This window comes from Barbatula barbatula (genome assembly GCF_947034865.1).
Source record: "Barbatula barbatula genome assembly, chromosome: 7".
Lineage (NCBI taxonomy): Eukaryota > Metazoa > Chordata > Actinopteri > Cypriniformes > Nemacheilidae > Barbatula > Barbatula barbatula.
The window spans coordinates 23,816,384-23,841,989 of NC_136770.1; the positions used below are offsets into that span (position 1 = coordinate 23,816,384).

Genomic DNA, 25,606 nt, shown 5'->3' on the forward strand with positions numbered 1-25,606 from the left:
TTTATTTATTGACTTAATTTTGCATTCTTCTACAGTAAAATAAAAAAGAGACAATCATTTTCTTATATATGGTTTCTTTTCTACTTTTTCTATTCTTAAAAAATATCATTTGCTATGAGGTAAGCAAAATGAGCAATATTTACTGCTCATTGCTGTTTGTTGCCCTTATGTGTGTTCCAATTCCTTATTGTTCACCACGTTTGTAAGTCGTTTTGTTTAAAGCATCTGCTAAATGACTCAATGTTGAATATATAATAAAAAACATTTTATTCAACTGAAGCCGATACTTCGTTTCCATTTATTTATTTACTTAAAGGTCCAGTCAGTAATATCTATCTACTGTACATACAACTGCAACCGCTCAGTCTACCCCTCACCGTCCCCGACAGAACACGGCGAATTAAACGCAAGGGGACCCGCGGTGTATGTAGATAGAAATAGCTCATTCTAAGGTAATAAAAACATAACGCTTCATTGTGTAAGCACAATATAAACCTCTGAAGACATAGCTATGTATATTATATTGCATTTCTATCAATAGATCATCACAAAAATTACCCACTAGATTCATTCGTCGAAGTTAACTATAATTTTTTATGTACTTGCACAATAACTGTTTTTGTTTATTTGTAATAAATACATATTATAGATTGCAGCTTTAATTTAACTTCTCTCCTAAATGTATTTACTAACAATATGAAGTGTACGTTTACTTTAGGGCTGATAGGACGTTTCATTGTGGGTTCAAATATGAATCATAAATATTCTCCACGGCTCCAGTGATCCGTCACCGGAATCAGATTTGTATCTAGAATACAGATGCTGTACTGCGGAGCTCCTCTGTATGCAAACTGGGAGAAATTCAGCCAGAGGAGCGTAATTACAACAGCCTAAAGACGAGCTTAAAAAATGACTCTCGGAGAGTGACATCACTCATGCTGGCTGTTGTCAGGGACGCCCAGGGTCTCATGGCATGATGGGTAACTGGATGAAAGCAATTCATTTTTATCTCGGCTCAGTCATTGCTAAAGCGATTATTTATTACTCATGACGTATAGAGTCTAAAGGCGTTCTGTACGGAGAGCTGTCAGAGAATTCGTAAAAATACCGTGTATTTTACCATGATGTTTCAGGAGTTCCTAAAACACACTAGTTCACAAGTTTACTCGATCAGTTGAAAATCACGAATGGCTGTTTTAGACAACAATAAGTTAAATACAGTAAAAAGGTAAATCACAAAATCAGAAGCTTCGACCGAGAAGAACATCCATCACAGATCTCTCGGTTATTTCTCCTAGACATCAATGAGATTAAATGGAGAGCAAATGGAAATCAGATATTTCTCAAGAGAAAAAGAGTCAGAAATCTCACAAAGGTGTCTGTCATTAGAGTTGTCAGAAGAGACAAGCTTAGCTCAGATTTGTCAAGTCTGCAATCGAAAGTCAATATTATTGAAGATCACAGTATGAACTCAAACATTTCTCATCAAATTTACACGAATCCAGATTGTTTGGCCTCTACAATAGAGCCCTGCACGGTCATTAAATCCAGGCCTAGCCGGAGACGCTCAGGCCCGAGCCCGGCCCGGCCTGACAAGCCTTTCAGAGTTTTCGGCTCGAGTCCGCCTAGAGCCCTATTACAACTGTGGCAGCCATTAAAATAGTTTAGTTTTTTGATGGCAATGTAGTTATTAAGTTAATTAAGAAAAGAATTGAGCATTTTTTATTTGGCAAATTCAACTTTTAGTTTGTTTCAAGAGACGTACAAGTGGCTAAAATGCAGGGCTCTACTCTACATTCTGCATTCATTTTACAGCCCCATACCCTTCGTTCATGTGTTTCAACAATTACACTTTCATCTGTTTCTGTTTTATTTCTCGAAAGCAACTTCCGAGACTTCAGTTAAGAACGCCATGAAATCTCCTGAGCTTTGGAAAAACAAACCTCCGAGCAATAACATCTTCTTCCCCCTCTAGAGTTTGAAAAGATCTCAACATGAACTCGAACATTTCTCGTCCAAATATTTCAATATGAAATGATTTGAGGCGCACGTTGTATACGAATTGATTTTACTGTATGTCTCATCATATCTGTGTCTATTTTTTGTATGCGATGCTCTTATGGGAAAACACAATTGAAGACTTGCTGTAGCAGAAACGAAACTAAATAGCCATGAGTTCCTTTATGGCCCCTCTAGATTATTGACATCCTGAACGCCGCAGATTTTGTAAGGAAAACATGCATGGAAAAATATCGATTTGGTTCCTAATTAGGGCAAAACGTTTGAGAGAAGAGAGAAAGTTTGACGCGTATTGACAAACAGCCTATAATCATCAAACACACACGTATATGTATACAGTGAAGAGTGGATATTTAAATGATATTAACTTTTAATAACCAAAGTATGAATAACTACAGCCTATTAGGGATTCAGGGTTTCATTGTAATGTAATATACAAGGTAAATAAGGCAAACATTGAGTACAGTTTTATCAGATATTAACGTTTATGATGCATGATAGAGTCTTTAGTTTTATGTCTAAAATGTTAAAAAATCTTTTGAATAATATACTTGCCGGTCTTCATTGAGTTCAGGTACTTCTCTTTCTGTAACTAACTGGAGAGACACATCGCTCAAACCGACCCTTAAACAGCTTGACGTGGACGTGCGAGTTGGTTTATAACCTCAGAATTAGATTGCGATCTAAAGTTGAGCTAATAAACAGGTGCACATATCGAAAGTGTGAGGCAGTGAGATAATATAATCATATACATTTCCGGTTAACCTCTCAGAGTGTCTATAATAACATCTGCTGAAACGTGAACCACAGTCAGAAGAGGATCAGCTTTCCATCGCTTTGTTATGTGAAGGATAAAGGCATCATGATGCCGAGACTAAAGACCGCATTACATCTCATCTCTTACCTCTCTCATCATAATGGAGAAGACTGATCCTAGACCAGCTATTTATTCTAATATATATGATGGGTACGATTCTCGGCAAAATAAAGCGCAGGCAAAACCGTCCGAAAAACAAACAAATGGTTGCGGAACAATGGTTTTGTTTACCGCTAACAGTACCAGCGGGGCTTTCATCTGACATTGTTCTGTGTCATTACAAACGCAATTTTACTATAAAGCTCCATTTGACTTCATTACGTACGGTTTGTGCACTTCTGTCATCATATCACAGCATGATGTAGGAAGTCTTTATTCTAAACATTCATGAAATAAGAGTTTATAGAAAGCTTTGAGCACAGCGGGCATGCAAAGACAACAGTTTATGGTGCTATAATAGTCCTTAAATTAGATTTTTACATGGCACCGCACTTCTAGGATGATCGCAGAGTTATTGCTATGGTGCTTTTTAAGCAATTTATCTATTTTCCAGGTTAAAAATAGTGCACTTTATTTAATTACACTTAGTACACTTGTGTAAGTGTACTTGTTCTTCAAGCGTGCTATTTTCACACGTAACGTTTGTAACATACTGAAAATCTCGTATTTATATTCATAGTGTCTCAAAATAGCACAACTGAGTACAGTACACTTGTTTATCTTAAAAAGTAATTTGTTTTTGCTATATTAAGTAAAAATTGTGCACTTTTAATACATTTAAGTGTATTTTAGTGCACTTTTTTCACCTGGGTTGCTTACTGACACAATGTTCAATCCCTTCCCTCTGATCTGAGGTCGACTATGACTGCAGGACAAGTTACGTGTTTAATACCATAGTCGATTTTTTATTGAATATTAAAGAATTCGACCTTAAGTGTGAACAGCAAGACTCTACAGAATAATTCTGTGTATTCACGAGAAACTTGATTTGATGGTAGAAAGAACAGAATGCTGGTGAAGTTGTTTATGGGCATAGTCCAGCGCTGAAGCTTTTCAGGAGAGCTCTGTTTGAGGCTCGATTCGCCCTGTGGTCCTGAAGGACAGATAATGCTAGTTCTCTTCCTCACAGAGCCCCAGAGAATCTACTCCAGTGTTCCCGACCACCAGCACTGAGTAACGTCACGGGCCATAGATCACCCACACACGGGCCATCCCACAGGATCATCGCTCTCCACAAAACCCACAGCGATCCATCATACATAGAGAGTGAGAGAAGAGAAGAGCGAGAAAGAAATGACAAAACAAGACAGACAGAGAGAGAGAGAGAGAGAGAGACTTGCGAGACATGCAAACTATACAACAAACAACCGTTAAAATCACCAATAAATGTGTATGCTAGAAAAACTAGTGCGCTTCTGTTCTATTACAAAAGTGACATAACCAAACTAGAACGTTTATGTTGTATACTGTATACTGCAAGCGATGACACCGCAAAACTAAAGCAATTCCATTAGAAACAAGCAAAGCTATTTATAAGACAAGTGTCCAAATTTGACTGAAGAAAAAGCTTGTCTACTGGCAGAAATTCAGAAATTTCACTGAAAGTAAATGATATCTTGCCAAACTCCTTCAGTGTGAGAAACACCAACCGGATCTCACGGGAATTCGTACCCTATTAAAAAATAAGTATGATTCAACTTCATTTGATTTAGTATAATTAAGTCAAGTTCAAGTGTATTTGAATGTACTTTATGTGGTGTGTACACCAACATCAATGTGCTAATAGTATGTTTGTAAGTGTGCAATGTCAACACTACTTGGGTCTCAATCGCCTTTTTTAGTTTCTAAGTGTTCACTTTGAAGGATACGCTGTAAAAAGGCCAATTAATAAAACTTTGGAAGAGCAAAAATAGCTCAGTTGAACTAATATTCTTGGTTGGACTTAGTTGAGACAACGTGTTATATTAAGACATTAAAAAACATGAAATGAAGACTTATTTTCTAATTCACGTTCAGAGTGGCTAAAGTTGAACGGACTAATAAACCCAAATCCAGCCGATATATGATCATACAGAATTACGGAAGCGAAAGAGAAGTGGTTCCCACAACAATTTCATATAACCATTATTTTATCAACTTAACCTGAATATAGGATGTCCTAATTTTGGTCATAAAGGCATAAGAGCATCACTCATTTTAAAAATAGATAGTTCACTTTAATTCCCATGATTCCATACACAGAAGGATCTTGATTACCGACCGTTTATATGATTTAATGTGACGTGCCTGCCTGAGTGACTTCACGGGTTGCGGGAGGCAGCAGAGGCACGCTTCACCTGAGGTAACTGGCACGATATGTTAAATCTGGCCGACAAGAATAACCGATACTTCTTTAACATTGGAAGCCGATATACAGTATCTAAATATGAATATAAACAAAAGGCAAAACAGCTTTTACTTGATAACATTCACTCTAGAAAACAAGGTAACCATTAGTTCCATTCTTTCCCCTTAAAGTCATGTACCACGCATACTTTACGATTCTTACGTAGTCAGATATAAAGTGTAATTGTCTTTTTCTAAGTACATTAAAAGTAGACTAAAGGTATGTTTCATTACTCATAAAATAGTTACGATTTTCCATAAGATAGTGTTGGAAATGCACATCGTATCTAAATGATCTACACTGCAAAACAGCGATTTCGAGATATTACATTACAAAATTTCGTGGCATCACTTGCAGAGTACAGGCCTACTCTACTCGTGCAGACGGTACGTGTGTGTGTGTAGGGAGGGGGGGCGTCCCGTTTGCATGCAGGACGGTGAGCGATGCATCAAAAGATGACAGCTCCTACATTCTTCTTCAAATAACAGCGCTGGGCGGAGAGTTCTAGCTGGGCCGTAACTTTAATCATTCATCTAAATAAGAACTGCACCACCGCCAGTCTGGTGCTCCGAGCCTCCGCCGGCACGCCGCCCGGACCGGCACGAATAAGAAGTGACGGCGCTCGGGCGCCTTCCTCATTTGTAAACGTGTAAACATATATTTGAGTCAGATTGCCAACGGGCGACCGAGCCCTTCGCAGATTTATGTATTGAGTGAGTTTTTAAATTCAGATGGGTGCGTGGGGTGAGGAGGAGAAGTATCCCGTCTTTAAGATGAGCGACACTAAGTGGCTGTGATTGATGCCCTCTCTACTCCTGCTGCGAGAGAAATCAACAGAAAAATATACGAAATAAAAAAGGAATATAGGCAACGCAGACAGCCGCCGCCGCGCCGAGCGGAGAGCATCTACATAATGAAAAGAGGAGGGGAGGGAAACGTGCCCACGGGAAATGCAGAGGAGAGATGTGGAGGGTGCCGGGCGGTTGGAGGAAAATCTGGAGAGTTAGAGGAGCGACGCGAGCCGAGAACTATGAAGGGACGATGACAAATCACAGAAAGAGAGGTGTCAGGTTTGTCAGGGAGTTGCAGTCGGGAGGCCGGTTCCTCGCGCCCTCATTAGCAAGAGAGTGAAGTCGCTGTCAGAGACGTATTGAGCGATATACGCTGGCACGCTAACAATGCCCTGTCTGCTCCAGAGAGCCGAGTCTAGAGGTTAGGCCTGTCTGTGAGTGCAAAAGACGAACAAACTATTATAGTTCATGTTTTGTGCATCATCCAAGCCTTGATGTGTGTTTTGCATGAGCATTTAAATCCGGCCGCACACACACAACACATAAATCACTGAAGTAATTGGAACACAGCGGTAGGTGAACCTTGAACCCACCATACTGATCTGTGTGTGTGTGCCTGTTATCACAATCCTCATCCAATGAAAAATAGCAGGGTCAACATCTGACTAAGCCCCCCTCCCCGGAGTGATTTCGGTGCACAAAAATACATAAAACAGAAGCACAATTCCACTCCGGATCAATACTCACCTGAAACCCATTCATCAACATCTCCACCTTCAGTGAGCACACTCTAACGAATATTCACAGTATCATTACGAGAACTTTTCCTCCCCGCCTCAAGTTGCTGATTTGTGAGCGTTCTTCAAGGACGAAGCGCGCGGACCCCTGGCTGAGCGTAGTACGCGCGCCATCTGCTATCTTCGGCCAATTCTGCTGATAACCGAATGTATTCCTACACAACACCCATCCAATGTCATCAATCCAACGCTGAGAAAGACAACACGGTGGGAGATAAATGAGGACGATGCTGTTAGGGATGTTTCTGTTATTTCTGTCTTTATATTCTCGTCGGGCCGTATGAAAGATGTCAATGCACAAATCTGCATTCGTGTTGTGTAACAGCATGTATGTGTCTGAACATGTGACTGCGATTCTAAACAACGGAAAGATTCAACACAGAAGGCAAAGATACAAAGATGACGACATGAAACAGACGATGTGAAACGTGTCGTGCGGTAATCTTTCTGCGAGGTACGAGTACAAATAAATATAGAATTGTGCCTTTTTTTGTCTAGAACACAGCATAGAAAAACACTTAACTCATTGTATACAATATTATATCGATAAATAACCATTTCGCTATTTGCAAGGTTGGGCAAAATTTCGATTTTTGTTTCTGAAACCTCGTATCTCCATATTTCAGGATCTTTATTTTTGACAATGAAGTCACAATTTACGTTTGACTGGGTTTTGCAAGTATCTAACCAATAAAAACAAAAAATGCTTGTGAACTTTTTAAAAGTATAGTGTTTTTTCCATTTCATGAAAACCTAATTCGAAGGAATTTTAGAAGGACAGCGACTATTTGAAAAAACCTTGATCTGTCTGGATTTTATTTGTATTAAAATATGTTTATGGTTGAATCTATTAAAAAAACTACTTCAATTATTATCCCAAGCTTGTTTTACATGCCAACACTCACACGTACAACTTAGAAAAAATATTGACTGAGACTATTATAACGTTAGGGGTGAAATGCATAAATTCAAGGATCGGAATCAGAATTAACAATGCATTGCATTCAAAATAAAACTTTTAAAATTGTATTTAAAAAGTAGATTTTATCAAATTAAAATGAATGTTTTTAATATATTTCAAAAAAGAAATATGATTTGCTAAGCAAACGTTTAAAAACATTGGTTGTGTGTGTGTTTGTGTGCCAGATGGGCGGTTGTAGCATCACAGCTCAGGTTACTCTACCTGCGGGATACGGCCGTGAGTTCCGACAGCTGGCGGCACAATAAACACACACAAATAACACACATCATACCTTTAGACATGCCAGACAAATACAAGAAAAACTCACCCACTGCTTTAAAACGAGGGCCGGCATTATTCAGAGGATAAAAAACGTGACAGTCACATCTGCAGCTCAGTTACAGATGAAATAGTGCCGGCGGGGCCCGAGGCGACATACCGTTATACTTAATGGTGTCTGGATATGTGAGGTATTGCCGTCCGCTTAGATTCACTGATTACAAAGCCACAGGACACACGTTCAGCTTGCCGTCAATGTTTATCAAAACAGCACGTCTGAGAGATATAAACGCGAGATACGAGAGTCACATGTAGCTAAATGAATGTTTACTGTGCCCTGGGCAAATAACGCTGGTGTTTTGTCTCTCTGGAAGAGAGGACCAATACGGATTATTAAAAGTAAACGGTGAGAACGTGCGACTCCAGTGTCAGCATCTGGAACACTTGATGATTCTTCTGCTCGTGTGAAGACTACTTGTCATTCAAAGTGATTCGAGCTCAGAGTTGGGGGCATATAAATGAATGAATAAAAGGGACGCGAATTGATCGTGATGCGTAAATAGTAATGAGTGTCAAAGATATAAATATACGTAGTACATTAGCTTTAAATAGAACACACACGAACGCTAACTTGTGTTGGGTGAAATATGGACATTAGTAATGTGTTGGAATGAGAGCAGATGGATGTGTGTGTGTTTTGGGAACTGTTCAGGAGATGTCACTGCTAACAAGCTGTGAGACATTAAAGCAGGACAGGTCAACATCAGGACGGGTTACAGCCTCCTACTGAGACAAACACATACACAAATACAGGAACTACGCAGCTGTGAAGTTTCACTTCCTTAAAGGCATTTTTACAATGTCGAGAGAAAGAAAGAAAGAAAGAAAGAAAGAAAGAAAGAAAGAAAGAAAGCAAGAACGCGTCTGGTCAGAAGGCCAATGGGTACTTTGCAGGGAGAGTTACAGGACTATTAAATTCTCGGCCAAAGTCAAAGACAAAATACGCATCCATTCCGACTGGGGCAATTTCCCACAATGCACTGCTACAGAATGGTGACCTTCAGAAGACACATGGTAACATCATTACTCTCTCTCTCCTCATAGTTACACATCACACCCATAGACAGACTTTGGTCCTTCTGGATTTCAGGATTTTTACAAAATCGTTCATTTGATCAGAAACCATTTATGGTGTGCCTTAATATATTGCAAAGCATAACAAAAAATGTATTGGATTTAATTATTACTTAGTCTTTTAAACATTGACCACGCCAACTGTAAACATGAAATACTCATAAACACTGAAAGATACATTTACGCTCTGAGGATGTCATGATGTCAGAAGAAAAGACAAAAACAAAACTACTCCTTGAAAGCATTATATCTAAGTGCAAAATATGGGTACATTTCAATAGGTTTACTATATTGTATATATATATTTATGTATATAAATATTTCAATATGTGGGGACATAATATACAATATATTTTTTTCTTTAGTCTACACAATGCACAATAGAACAAAAAATAATTTGACTGTTCTTTTTGTGAATAACTTAGTAGTACAGTAAGGCACAATAAAAATGACCTGTATAGTATTAAATGGGTTTCTATAAAAACATTGACTCTTTATCTCTATCTAGGAGAAAATCAGTGAAAACCCTGTTTTCCCAGCAATAACATTGTACACACCAGTAATAAAGAAATCGCAATGTGTGAGTGAAAGACTCATTTTAAGGCAGTTGCAGGAAATTCAAATGTAAGCATTTCAAGTTCTTCATGAGGTGTATACAGAAAGACGCAGAGACAGCAGTTTTACTGACATCACCTGCTAATTATAAAAAACACATCCGTCAATACTGACACGTAAGAACCCAGAGTGACAGCTCATCATCCAGAGTGTCACAAAACATCTAAACACATATATTCATATGTATACAGTATATACACACATATGAATATGTTTTTAGATGTTTTGTGACTCTGCATGATGTGTTGTCATGTGTCAGTATGGTTTTATATATATATATATATATATATATATAATTATACAGAATACCTGTACGTAGGTATGTATACACAGCACACATATACATCTATGAGATCGACATTTATTATTAAAGTTATTGTCATTTGTAAATATACTCAATATGGTGAAATATTCTATTTATATTCTAACAAAACATGAGTCAAAATAAGAGTTTTAATGTTTTTTTAATGTTTGCATTAAAGTCCCCTTGAACCGGAAGTTGCGATCGTTTTTATATATGTTTTGAAATGGAACAGGCAGCAGACTGACTGCTGAAGGGGAGGAGCCGTATATCATACGTCATTTAAGATGGATAGTCAGGAGGGAGAGGAATTTCAGATTTAACAGAAGATTATGAGGCACACGGATTTTAAAAAGACAATGACCCACATTGATAAACTATTTACAATAAATGCTGCGATATTTCATGAAAAAATAGGCATTGTGATTTTTTATTTCACTGGGACTTTAAACTGTTTTCTGTCCATCAAACTACTAGCATGACAATTCTGCACACATGTTTTATCACACGTAAATGTGCATGAATGAAGGTAAATAGATGTCTAGTGAAGCGATTTCCAAAGAAACTTAAACAAGCCTCTTCAATATGTCATTACTCCTCACTTGCAAGTAACAAAAATGTGTTTAACTTTTCAAACACCTCCCAACAGGTGTATACTATCAATCCCACAATGCACCACGTGTAATGCTTGGCCATCATACAAATGAACTGAAAATGCTTGATCGGCTTATTGTAATATTCTCAGATTTTAGATTCTACCCTATACCGTGTGCTATATTAATATGTGTGTAAATCCAGAAAGTAAGAAAATATTTGTTTTTTGATTTGGAAAACACAAGGTGTGCAGATGTGTAGCACAACTGACACCTTACAGTCAGTACAGAGACAGATCGAGGTTTAAAGATTAGAACAGCGTGTACATCAGAATTATAATTTCTTTCAGGAATCAAACATGTTCCATGTAATCTCTGCTTTTCACTGGATTATTTGTACCTGATTGCTACAAATCCACAAAGTGAATCTCATATCAAGTGTGACAAGTTAAACCTGAACACATGATTGTGCTTTTTGCTGTCAGAACAAGCTTTATTCCTTTTCTAATATCGGTTTAACATAAACTTGTATATAAACAAAAATATCCAACGATACCAATACAGACAATCAGACGTTTCAACTCTGTTTCATCTCAAATGTTTTTGGAGTTCTTTTTGATATCAGACACTGGTAAATCATTCATTTTTAAGTATTCCGTTTGCGTAAGAGCATCCATATAAACACTTTTAGTTGGTTTGTTTTCTAAAAGCTCCGGATCAATGACTGAAACATCTCTGTCCACAGAAAAGCAGATGAGGGGAACCTCCACATAATTCTTCCATTATCACGGCCTCTTCTCCTTATTTTTACATGATTTTTACATGAACTGTAAACATTAGAAACGGTCTAGACTAAACTTCTGGAGTGTAGAGAGTTGTCTACATGATTCCAATGTAGCATGTCCATTTAGTGAAATTCATTTAAACAAAAAGAACACAATAAAGGCACATCTTTAATCGCACATAACACTATAAGAAATGTTACCCTCAACACAGCGATTCGAGAGAAATGCACAGGGTTTATCCAACCATGCACACCTGCGAACCTTTATGCATCAAAAGCACACGCATAGTTTTATCGTCTCTTTTCCTCGTGGCCTTGTGATCAATACACTTCATCCGCCAGTAAATGTGCAATAATAAAAGCATTACAGCAGCTGGAAAAAACTGGGAATCTTATTAAAATTGGGTGTCGGTTTCATTGGCTCTCTGTTGTTGCCGTGGTGAGAGACAGAGCGATATGCATGGAGGAGGTGAGGATTGAGAGGGCTTGATCTTTCCAGCGTCAGCCGAGGCCTCAGACTGCAGGTACATCAGGCTTAGCATTCACTTTGCCTCCCGTGCGGTATATATATTTCATACTCTGTCTTTTATATTCCATCGGCTGAGCCCCGACACAGCACTCATCTTTATTTCATTTTTTGGATGTTTTTAATTTTGTCTCTCTTTCTCTAGCGGTGAAACCGCATGATCTAATTTCTAGCGTTTATAAGCTCCTCTGAAGACCAGAGGTCACGGGAAGAGAAAGACCGGCCGTTCTTAAATGTGCCTTTTTGCGTGTTGACTGTCTCTCTAATGGAGTTTATTTGAAGGACGGGTCATCATTTATTTTAATGGTTGTCTGTTCACGGTGCGTATCTGTAAGCAGACACATAATTAATAACTTCTGCCCAACAACAACAGCAGCAACGTTATTATATGTAAATCACAAAAGAGTTGATCATACTCGAGGGTAAAACTTACAGGCTCTTATGTGCCGCATCTCAACTTGCCCTTAAAGTATGTACTGATTTTGTTATGGAAAAGTATATAGATTTTAGTGGGTAGCAAACATGTATGCATGCACTGGTACATACTAAGACGAAACGGCCGTTGTTGTCTAGACAGCTTCACTGTCACGAACATCAAAATACAGGTCTTCCATTTAAAGTCCCTGTGAAACGGAATTTGTTATCGTTTTTACTTTCGTATTCTGATCCATTACCGAGTGAAAAGGAATTTCAAATGAGCAAATGAGTGGGCGTGGCTTGCAAATTGATTGGATGTATAAAAACAGCCGTTGCAGTTTGAAATAGACACAGACGTGCATGTTACCGCCGGCATAATAAGTCAAAGCTAGAGATTTTGTACCCATTCCTTTTGGTCAAATTGGTTCCACCACCAAGCATTACAGCCGTCTTTAAGATATGGCAGCATAAAAAAACGCTTTAGCTTTTTTGGTCAAATGAATTGCTGCTTGATCAGATGAAGTAACAGAACTCCATGCAACATTCGCTGGGCAATGCACGGTGCTAGAGACTTTTGGGTGAGAGACTAATATAAACACGAACGTCGCATGGGAGGCATGTCTGAAGAAAGTGAAAAAAGGCGGGACAAAAATCAGATATAGTCAAAGGATCGGAAATTGGGCATAGAGACCAGCAGTGTAAATGTGGCCTTAATCTTTGTCATCATTACATGCCGGGTAGGATGGTATTTCAAACATTGTCCTCTCTCTCTCTCTCTCTCTCTCTCTCTCTCTCCAGGGCAGCTCTGATAAGTATTGCAAACTCCTTTGCTCCCTTCTGGATCTTTGTTTACTCATTTGTATGAATACAACTCCCTTGTTCTCAGACCTTCTGGACATTCACTAATTAGTGCACAGCTTTAATAGTTCCCACTGGAACTACGGTCTTTAAATAATGTTCCTACCACGTGGATGAGACCATAGACATACATAAACGTCTCATTTGCTGCCAAATGGGGAGAGCAACAGTGTCCTATAAACATTAAAGTAATCGGGGAACTGCTGCTTTTGTGGATTATTAAAAAAGTTTACATTTCTTAATTGATTTCAATGATCTATGTGTAGTACAAAAACGTTATTTCTGTACTATGTTCATATTATAATTTTTTTATAATGTAAATGTAACATTTGTTTAAATGTAAATGTGTTTTTTACAGATAAAACACAGCCCCCCATTCACTTGAATTTGTAATAAGCACCTTTGGCCTTTCCAATATGGCGGCACCATTGACATCACTTCAAGATGCCAAAGTGCTCGATGCAACTTCTGTAAATACGAGTATTCCACTGTATTTCTCAAAATGACAAGATTGTCAATCCTCTTCTGAATGTTTGAATTCAGTGCTAATAATTTAGGTAGTCATGTTTGCTTTTGTAGTGTGAATAAAATGAAACACCTAGTTGTTGATGTAGTGAAATCGAAATCGCCAGTCAAACAACCACTGCAGTTGAGGGGTTTTAATAAATAAAATTTGATCTGCCAATATTTCTTTTGTCAAGCACAGATGTGGATTAGATGAGGACGTTTACTTACTGTATTGCTGTATTGGTGGTTTAAAACCAAATCAATGTTTAACACACAAAGGATTTAGCAAGCACGTTAAAAGATGAATTCATTTTAGCTTACAGAATGGAATCTTGTATTTATCCACAAAATGACTGGTTACTATTGTTGGTTAGTTATGTTGTATTGTGATAAACATGGTTTCTTTTTAATCTCAGATTATATTTTAAACCAGTATAAAGACACTCAGATTAAGGTTTATGAGGATTTGAACCAATAACCTCATTCCCTAAACTGTGCCAGAGAAGCCATTGTTCATACTTTTGTTGTACAACTGGACTGAATAGAATAGCAATATATAAAGCATGTAAAATCTAAAGTTACTGTATCTTATATCTGTATTTAATATTGACTGTCAAATAAACGTTCCAAGAAGTGTAAATACGCACACATTTAATTTACTCTCCTACAAATACATATCATACACCCTTCTTGGTTTAATATAAGATAAATTATAACAGCAAAAAAACACTATGACCCCTAAATGCAACACTGTGGTTTTGATTGACGTATGAGGCTGCATTGTCAATATTTAGTTTGATTTGTTTTCGAAAGGTTTTACTGTTTTATCCTTGTCCTCATTGCACCCCAGCTGTAATACGCAGACACAAACACATGTGGAATTTTCAGGGAAGCGCTTGCACTGGGTGTGAGCAGAGACAGAACATATGGACTGCTTTCACAACACCGGCAATCTTCACTGCGTTTGGAGGATGTTTTTATGTGAGATCAGTTATTGAGGCCGTGAGGATTGTTGTTAAACGTTGGCCAGTAAATACGGCTGATGCAAGAATCAATTATCAACATGATTGTTTTCGCCAAAACACAAGCAACACGCTCACAAATATTATCTGTTCCAACTCCTGCACTGCTGTCTAAGGTCAACATAAGCTTCTGTCTTATAAGGGCAGTTCACGCAGGACATTCTAGCATTTATAATACTAGATAAAGTAAAAAGGCAACTTACTTTTATAAATTGCCAATTCTTAATGAAAACATGGAGCTGACAAGACAAAATGGCCACATACATCCATTGCATTTATGTCAACAATTTTGCAGAGGAAAACAGCGCCATAACTAATTTTAGCTTTAGCACGGCTGATCTACTATTGTTAAAAATGAAAGACAAGTACAGACTGGCAAAATAACGGTACTGTCAATAACCCTGATATTAAAACCACGGTTAACGATATTGTGTTCATTCTTCACATGACATATTATATCATAAACTATTCATTACAAATGTTAATGTTTAAAAACTCGTTGTCTCTCTCTCTGCCTTCATTCACATGCATATTCAGTGTGATATATTGACCACAAAATGATCAAAACTAAACATGAATTTGAATGATAGATTAGTTTAATATGACTAGGTGTTATATTTTGTTAACTTCTTAATTTTTTTTTAAAAGGTATCACGATAATATCATCATCTTGATTTTTGCCATTTGTGATATCCCTGGTATAGACAGTGTAGGTCAATTGCTTATTCTGCAAAAGTAAACAAACATAATAATATAAATATTAAATAATTAAACAACATCATTAATATTAAAAATATTCGTTTAAAGATTTGAGAATAAGGCTGCAATCCATATACGTTTTTCCTTTCTATTGCCATGTTTAAACATTTGCAGGTTATTTCATGTACCTTAAAACAGGTTTTATATCTGCATGTCTTGAGAAATTTAGCTTAAAATATCATATTGTTTAAATAAATTGTCAAGGAATGTGAGTAAGTGAATAACTTAATTTTTACAAAAATGTCAGACAGAACCTTATAATTCCAAGGTGACGATTTGATGAGTCTTTTTTATTGAACATATATCTACTAAACATCCCAGAAAATCTGAAAAAAGTCAGAATTGAAAAGTTCAAATACATTTCTCTAGAATGCCTTCTGTCTCACAAAGTGCGCAGTCTGAAGTAAAGCACTTGAGACATGTCACAATGCGAGATGTTAGACAGGATTTATGTGCGTGTGTTTGTGTTTGTGTGTGTGTCGCTGACCTCAACAAACAGATTCTCCTCTGGGTCAACTTGGATGAAGTTAAAGGAGAGTGATGCAGCCTTCGGTCTAATTAAGAATAACCCAAGCTGAGCGTCTATATTATTCAACACTCTCTGCTGTCTGCCATCCAAGTTTAGCCACCAAAGGCCTCAAAACACACACACACACAAACGCACAGTCTTCAGGGCTCAGATAACTTCAAGATAGCCACTAGAGCCAGCGCTTCATGCCCAAACGCACACACACACTCACACAAACTTTAGGGCTCGGGTCCAAAGACACGGCATTCGCCTCACATATATTATTCCGACGAGGGCTCCATTTTAATCAGGGGCAGCAGCGATGCCCGGAGTAAGACTTTGGCTTCAAAGAGGAGAGAGGAGGTGAAGTGATGATGTTAAAGAGAGAGATGGAGGTGCAAAGACAGTGAACTTGCGTTGCTTGTCTTCTCGTATGTGAGAAACAAAAACATTCTGCTAGGAAAATCAGTTCAATACCAGAATCACATTCTACTGAGTATAAGATGATTGTTAAAGAAGAATACTTTTAATTCCTGATGCCGTAATCCCAGCATGTGAAACACATGGAAGATCCTAAGGTAGAAATCTTTGGATATTAGCTATAACATGATGCTTCTGCTATTTGAAAGGTAAATGGAATCAAGGTGGCCTTACAAGTATAGGTAGATCATATTAGCATCGTATTAATAGATCTAGTATACTTCATTTCAATAACCAAATTGTGTTTTTAAGTATATTTTATATAATAAGTACTAGTACATGCTATACTTGTAACTGTCCAATAAATTCAAATTCAATTCAATACTATTTCAATAATAAATTGCCCAGGTACAGTGCACTAAAATACATTTCTGTAAGTGTACTTAAAGTGCTTTATTATTCTCTATACACATTGAGTTTGTACTTAATATACAAAAAATATAGTCTTTAGTACTTCTATTCATGGTGTCTCAAAATAGCACAATTGAATACACCGAAAAATTAAATGTTGCCATTATTTACTTGCCCTTAGGTTGCTATGAACCTGTTTTCATTTCTTTGTTCTGTTAACAACACAAATGAAGATATTTGGAAGAATGTCAGCGAGCAAACAAGAATAAATAAGTAGGGAAAATACATGGGAGTCAATGGGGGATGAGATCTGTTTGGTTACTCACATTATTCCAAATATCTTCCTTTGTGTTTAGCAGAACAAAGACATTTATACAGGGTGAGTAAATGATGACCGAATTTTCATTTTTGGGTGAAATATACCTTTAAGATTATCTTTAAAAGTACTCAAGACTCGTTTTTTGTACATTAAGTACAAAACTAGTGCGTACAAATAGAGCACTTTAAATTCATTTACACGTTTTTCCGTGCACTACATTACATTTTGGTTCATAAAAGTGCAGGATACTTTCATTGTAATAGTAGTAAACTTAAGAATACACAACTAGTCCTTCTGATTGGTACATAAAGTATATTTCTCAGAAGAATGTAAAAATTGGACTGAAAGTAAAAGAAATGCTATCATACTCGAATAAACTCATTTTCTGTGAAGGCACTCTCATTCTAGAGAGATTTTTTTAGAGAGCACAAACATAAAAACATCCCCTGCAGATGAATCATTATTGGTCTATTTTTGTGGAGAAGAAAATGTTGAGTGTCTTATCCAAGGTCCTCACCAAACTTCCAACGGGGCATCGTGAAGACTTAAAATGATTTTAAATAAGCACGAAAATAAGATTACAATTATAGTTATACACATCTTTTCAGTTGTGCCAAGCATTAGATTATTTCGTTGGGTAGAAATTGCCTCAAATATTGTTGTGGGCAATGGGGAGGCCTTGAAGTAAAGAATGTGCATGAGAACTTTAGCATTAAGATGAGAACAGAGGTAAACTAGAAGTCACAAAACTCCAATTTTGATTTCATAAAAAAGTAAATGTGGGAGTTTTTCTTCTTTCTTGACCTGAATAACCTTTAATACCTCCTTAAATATAGCAGCCAATATTAAAAAGATGCCCACCTCTGCTGAATAACAGTCCCATGTGGAGCTGCCGAGGATTCAGACCGTCAATTCTCTCTCAAACGACACAATGTCAACACTTCTTCTCTTCTTGCGTCCCCTTTTATTCATCCTCCTTTCAAATTATTATTTGATTCGGGTGGTACAAGGGCTTTGATATTAAAATTTTTAATAAAAGCTTGATACTCGTGTACGTCGGCAGGATTTGGGGCCGATTTTCATCCTTCTATTTGTCATTATTATTATACTTTTCTTTTTTTGTCCACAGGCACTGCCTACACACCCAGATCATTATTTCCAGAAAATAGACCATTGCCTCCCCCCCACCCCTCTTTCCAATAAATTCAATGTGTGTCTAAATTAATGCATTACAAGCCATGGGAGAGATATTAAAAAAATGATAAAAACTAATCCTTGATGTTGAGTCGGTGCGCGCCGCTCTGACCCTGAGCACACTCGTATTACAGTGTTGAACATCATTCGGATTACTCCATAATATTTCATTACACGCACAAAATCCACAGTCATATATCTACCGCAGGTGTGCTGTTATTAATCACAACCAGCACAGAGGTCCGTCCGTCCGACCGCCGCAGAGTAACCGAGAGAAACTCAAACGCTTGCAAACAAGGGCACGCACAGGCCGACTTCTTAACCAGCCTGGTGGCTAATATGTATGAATTCTTATGATGTGTAATGCACAAAAGCGTATGATTATTAGAAGAAAGCAAGGAAAGTGAAACATAACTGCCTTGAAAGCAGACGGCACTGAAACGTACAAACGAGATCGAACGAATTCATACAAATCCTCTACATCTAAATACTTATGAATTGCCATGAGATTATCTTATATGAATGCACTTTTCCAGCAGTCCTATCTACACAACAGGCATAGGCACGAAAAGATTGCACGAATGCAAGGCAATGACAAACTTCACATTGAGTTTTAGCACCATGATGCACATTTATGGACAAGGCCGCGCACGGTACAGCGTTTCAGGGACATCGTGCATCCCTGCTGATGTGAACTATATTCCTGCTTGCGAGGGTGCGTGTGTTAAAAAGGAAAACACATTCATGCCAATCCGCTCGTATCTCTAATGACTTCCTAACTAGGGCAGCGACGCGATCTTAATTTGGACTGACCATCGCAGACTTCATCATCTTTCTTTCTCTTTCATCACATCACACTTCCTCGGACGTGTCTCTAGTCCGCGGCCCACCGTTGTCTCACCTCACCCCCTCACTTCTTCGTCTTTTCTCCCGGTGGCTTTATTATCACATGCAAAGCAGACACAAAGACTCAAATCAACGTCAGCATCTTGTTGAGACCCTCACTTCACCGCATTTGTTACTCTCCCTGAAAGCCAAAGATCGAAAAAGTAAAATCGAGTGGGCCGCACGGTTTGAGAACGCCCACTTTAATGCCTCTCAATCAGGCTGGAGTAAAAGTCTTTATGCGCTCTCGTCATTCTGGCAGAATCTCAGCGCCGGTAATTGCATAGCAATTGTTACTCTCTGTAACCGTCCTGACAGCATCCACCTAGACACAGAACCTTAACCTTTTCTTTTTTGTTCCACAGCAGTTTGGGGTTCGGCAATATTCACTGCACATTTTATCGTGTTGACTACTCAACAACCAAAAAATCATTGAGATGACAAATGTCGTCCTAGTAGCTTGTATTGCAGCTGACCGCTTTATTTAAAACATCAGCTAAACTGTACGTCAACAACTTTAAATGCTTATAAATTGTTTCGTCAAGCAGCTTCAGAGCAGATGTAATGTCTTGAGCAAAGCGCAGACGAGCACGGCTTGTTTGTAGGCTGGGCGAGTGGCTGGGAATATTTCCAAATTGATTCCCATTTAGACATTATAATCTATTAGCATCTCCTCCCTTTTTGTCTGGAAGATGTAATGCGCAAGAGGCTCGAGCCAGGAAAGGAACAATCTGACAACAGTATCATCCATTACGTGGCGTGTGCCGTGACTTTTGACACATCGGTGCATGCGCTGCGATAAACCTGCTTAACGTTTGGGTCGGCAAAGCTGTGTAAAAATAATCTAAGGAGCCACGATTGAGAACGTCCAATACAGGTTTTACCACATGAAATTCTATATATCTCAATGACATTTGGAAATTTCGAGAGTACACTCTCATAAAAATGAATGTTCTTGGATCATTTATTCATCTTTATTTAAGATTTCATACCTGTATGACTTTCTTCTGAACAACCCAAAAGAAGGTGTTTCGAAGAACATTGATAACCAAACAACTTTGTATTGACGCACAACCACCGTTTTCTCAAAATATCTTTGTTTGTGTTCCACAGAAGGAAGTGTGATTTTTACTTCTGCGTCGGACCTACGCGGTAGCCTACGCAGAGACGCGTACTCTACTCTATACCCCACGGCGTAACCTGACGCACATCTCTCCTAAAATGTAACAGCAAGTCAATGCGACGCAGACCTCTGTCATTGGTCTGCTTGAACCCCTCCCTTCAGGTAAATATGCGATAGCGTCAGGTTTACTCATTCGCATTTCCGAATGAATTATCTAAATAAATTACGTGTTTTTCTGTATATCACAACACAAGCTGCAAAGGTTTACTTGCCGCTATCACTGCTAAATGCTTCTCAAACAGCGTACACAACGAACCGCTTCTTCTTCGGCTCTTGTCTTGGTTACACAAGCAACACACCTGTGGACACTGAGGCCTATTGGCCATTGCCTGTCGATGAGGACAATGCCATTAAATGAAAACCGGCGCGTTGCCTGCAGTGTAGGTCTCATGCAGAAGTAAAAATCCTCATTAAAGTTGAAATAAATGCTAACAGAAACTTTTGTTTTGGGTGAACTAGTGTCACTCTTTCTCAACGCAGCTGTATCAAGATGTTTTGTTGGATCAGTGCCTGAGCCGAAAAGGTGCACGGAGATCAACATCACCATAAATAAATCCAAAGCCCGTGGCTCACACGCATCTCGCCGTGTCGGCTGGACTCGACACAGCGATGCAGGAGTGAGCCGGGCCCTCGCCGGGCAGAGCGGCAGCTGGCCGAGGACGTTCCTGGCACTCCGAGGACGGTCTGATGTCGAGCCCAGTGCTTCTGCTCTCTCGCTCAGATTGCCTTGGGAGATTTGATCTACCTCCTCAGAAAAATATGATACATCTGCTGGACCAGGCAGCTGGTGGGCGGACTGAAGTAATTGGTGTCCCATGATTGGGTAGTTAGCGCAGAATTGAGTATTAGATTGGTTCCTCTGACTATGTGTGTTAAAGGTGAGGCGGCACAGGTGAGCTGAGGAGATCTTCCGAACTGTTTTTCTCGTTCTGCATCATCGGTCAAGCTGACAGGACGTCTGATGAATAAAGTGGTCGCCGGGAAAGACCTTGGGCAGGCATCCCTTGAAGAGGGGTTGTAAACAAAACCATCATTATTCATGTCTACATTTTTCACGTCTTTAAAAAAATGTTTTACCAAGAGCTGACGAGATCAGCCGTTTATATCACTTGCCCTTATTTATGAATGAAGTGCATGTTCAATAAATCACGTAATGAACGCAAGAAACCAGTTATCCGTGTTTGTCTGGGCATCACGCAAGCGGAGAGCACCACATGTATATATATTTAAAACGTCTGTTGGCAGATGTGATGTCAACGCGATCAAACACAACACAACTGAAATGACACTAAAGCACAACTCTGACATGAGTTAGCTATGTTGAGAGGAAAGAAATTCATGTTTTACAAATGTCCTTTATGATTGTAATCTTATTCCAAATAAAACTGTGTCTAATTCAAGAATCAGAAATCATAAAAATATGTTTTTTCCATAAAATTTTCATTACATATTACATAAATCACATATGCAGCCGCAGAAAAAACGAAGAGAACATTCCACATTTCCATTTAATCAGCATTTTTAGATGTTGTGGTCATTCCAGTCCAGTGTTTGTTGAATTTCATCAAAATGACATAAAGGAGTGACATAAAGTCCCCAAAAGCAATGTGAAAGACAGCACGATAAGACACAAGAAAACCGTGATTTGTGATGTGAATATCACTTATTTCCTAATTACAAATAATTCTGTCGCATTGCTTAAAAGTGAATTTAAACTTATTTCTAAGTAGTATTGGAGTTCTTGAAAATGACAAAGCTTCTTTTCTGTTAAACCTGTTTCTCCATTTTTTGTTTTCTGCAAATAAATGCAAATATTTTTAAGGAAATTCGGAATAAATATTGTTCACAGAAAAAAAAAAACATACCTATACATATTAAATTAAAAAACTTTTATTTTTTGACCCATTGCAAATAACAGTATATTACACATGGAGTTAGTTCTCATTGTCAGTAACTGTGTTCCACTTTGTGTGGACACTTTTCAATAAGGTTGCATTTGGTAACATTAGTTAACTACATACGAAGAACTGACAATCTTGTATGTATTAACATTAGACAATGCACAACAAACTAACATGAACAGACAATGAAAAATTGTATTTGAATCAACTAATATTTACAAGACATATAAAGGATAGATCATTCGTTGTTAATGTTAACGAATACAATCTTATGGTAAAGTGTCTTTGTCAAACACTGTTGTAAATCAGATGAGAAATCCAAATAAAGCTGTAAATGCAACACAACTGAACTGTTTTCCTGTCTCTGTTAAAAAAACTGCGACCTACAGTCCACAAGAACACGTTCAGTTAACCTCAAGACACAATGAATTAACTGACACACCGAGTGAATAAACATACAACCTTTACTACACAAACAAGAAACAGCAAATAACGTCTCTTAATATAATGTTATATTATGATCTTACTCTGCAGTTCCCTTTTCAATGCATGCAAGTGAATGCATAATGTACGGTGTGAGGGGCATGCAATGCGAGTTATCCAACACCCACGTATGCACAATGACATCTTCAGTATGCATCAACTTATACCATCATGAGGCTTTCTGCTACCATCACAACTACAAAATATAATCACCCGCAGAGCCTTCCACCTGTCCATCAGAGACAGGTATCAGGACAAATAACACAAATCACACTGTGAAAGGTCACTGGTATTTTAAAAAGCCAAATAAAGACAATAAAGAAAAAGCATTCCGACAAACCATTGTTTAAAAACATGACCAGCACTGTTTATTAAGAGCACACTGTGATTTTCTATATCATACAATCACAGATTAAATTGAGAAATCAAATCTGTGCTGTGGCTGGATTCAGTGCTTTTAGCATTAATATGATTGGTTACACAAGCAAGGGTTTGGGCTTTTTAACGGGGCGGCTGAGAACCCTCTGCTGGTGCAACTTTTTGAATACAGCTTTGTAAATTAGATCCATTTATTAGGAGCAGATAAGACAGGACTCATTTCGACATGCTCTAACACGGCTCCGCCGAGCGCCCTTACAATCAAAATACAATATCTACAATTCAAAGGCACTCGTACGCCCATCTCATACAAATAAAGTTGCGTAATGGGAACAAACTCTTAAGACTAAAGAGCCGAGTCGTTCTCACATGAACAGACGTACACTATAGTAAAAATGAAATCCAAAGTAAAATATGCCCTAATAATCACTCAGCGTAGGCACATAAAGAATTAAGATTTCTAAAAACGAGTCACATTAAATATGAGATTATATTGCACCAGTGAAGAACGGAATACAGACGTGAATAAAAACGAACCCCTCAACCGTAAAAGATTCAAGCTATATTTCTGTGCCGTGTGCATGGCGGGACAAAAGCCGTGATGCATGGCTGAGATTTACTGTTGGGTCATTATGACATGATCACAGTTACAGTGGGAGGTAATGGAATCATCAATAAGATGGCGCTTGGCTTATAAAAACCCTAATAAACTGTACTTGTCTCCTTAATTTTGTTTTCAAGGTGTCTTCAAATAAACCGGTCCATACAGTGAGATATCTGATTCCACATGGAATGTGTTGTAAGATGTCTGTAAGATGTCTTTGTTTGAAGAAAAGTGATGTCGAACCGGATGACAAACAGGAAAAGCGTAATCTTTTCGGGACAAAAATGCTTTCAAGTCAAACAGCTACGTCTCCAGACAGTCAGAAGGATTAAGGATATGTTTCTGTTATTACAACACCAGATGATGAAACTTCTGTAAATTCAGGTAGCACACACACATCCCTTACAGTCACGTTAACTGCCTTATTTCTGTGACTCTTCCTAAAGTAAAAATTTTGCATAATGGAAACATTTAAAAAGAAAATAATGTATCACTCTTTATATTAGGTCACTGCACACATTAAGATGAAAAGAAGGGCTGTTATGTGTAATCTATATTACACCAATTATTCCTTATAAAACACAACAACCATGCAACTCTGTGGCGGAATGATCATTACGGTTATAAAGATAAATGATATTTACATAGCACTGTAAAAGTAATTTTTTTTAAATAATGTATTTAAACTGCACCCTCCCCAAAAACAGATTCATCTTACACACAATCACAATTAAACTTGAGTTAAGTCAACATTGCGCACGTTAAATAAATATGCAAATATTTTCAAAAGAAAAGCGTCTGCTAATAATACTAACTTTAAAGTTGCGTTTAACTAACAGTGCAAGGCGCATCGCAGATGTTCTGCATGGCTCATAATCTTCCTCACCTGGAATAATTCTGCAGATTTTCGCACCTTGTTATTATTGACAGAATATATTAACACGCAGTTGCTTTGCCACCCTCTGATATGAATCTGCTGATACGGCGAGTATCTTAAATCTACAAGTTTATAGAAATCCCCATGCAGTTACATTTCCGTAAGACGCATTTTGTCACACTTCATAAATGGATTCTTCATACCTGTCGTAGGATCCATTGGATGAACAGCAGAACGCACCAGCAGATCAGCCTCATCGCACCTTTGTTCACGAGAACACTAGTCCCGTGGAGTGGACACACACCGGCACGAATCACCAGGCGAAAAACATCCGAGGAAGCGGAACGGGTGCGAGGCAAGTGCTTTAACTGTCCGCTTGACGATAACCCAACGTGGATTGTCTTAGTTAGGAGGCAGGGCAGCTCAGCTCTTCTCATTAGTGAAGCGCACATCCATTCGCGGCTTGAAGGTGAAAAGTTAGTGCGGCAACTTCTGCTGTCAGCTGGCGTTCGCGTCTAATGTCCTCATTACCGCCTCCGTTTGGTGTTTTTATAAAGAAAGGGTGTTGCGTTCTCTCTCTCTGGCGCGCCGGGCGCACGCTCAGTGTAGACTTGTGTTCAGACCCCTTCTCTCTCTCGCCTTCACTCTGAATGAGCGAATATCGATCGTGGATGCCAACAGGTCAAACGACCCCCAGTTCGGCTTTTATTAGAAGCGCGCGGGTAGTTTCAACACGGACTGTGGCAAAAGTTGTAGTCGTGGGATCTTATGCGTTACGCTTAATTTGCATCCAGTGAAAGTTGTCCTGTATCATAAAACAGGTTAAACACAAACCATGATGTAACTAATATACATTTTGGCATAGAATAAACTGAGC

General features: G+C 38.3%; 1 protein-coding gene across 1 annotated transcript in view; it reads right to left on the reverse strand.

Annotated features, from left to right (window-relative positions):
• The window catches only part of nxph4 (neurexophilin 4), a 36,731-nt gene extending 11,476 nt beyond the window's left edge, over positions 1–25,255 (reverse strand). The window contains exon 1 of the mRNA XM_079460814.1: positions 24,933–25,255. Within this exon, the coding sequence (XP_079316940.1) occupies positions 24,933–25,181 (249 nt within the window). The 5' untranslated portion in view covers positions 25,182–25,255. The remainder of the gene's footprint in view (positions 1–24,932) is intronic.
• Positions 25,256–25,606: the final 351 nt, after the last annotated feature.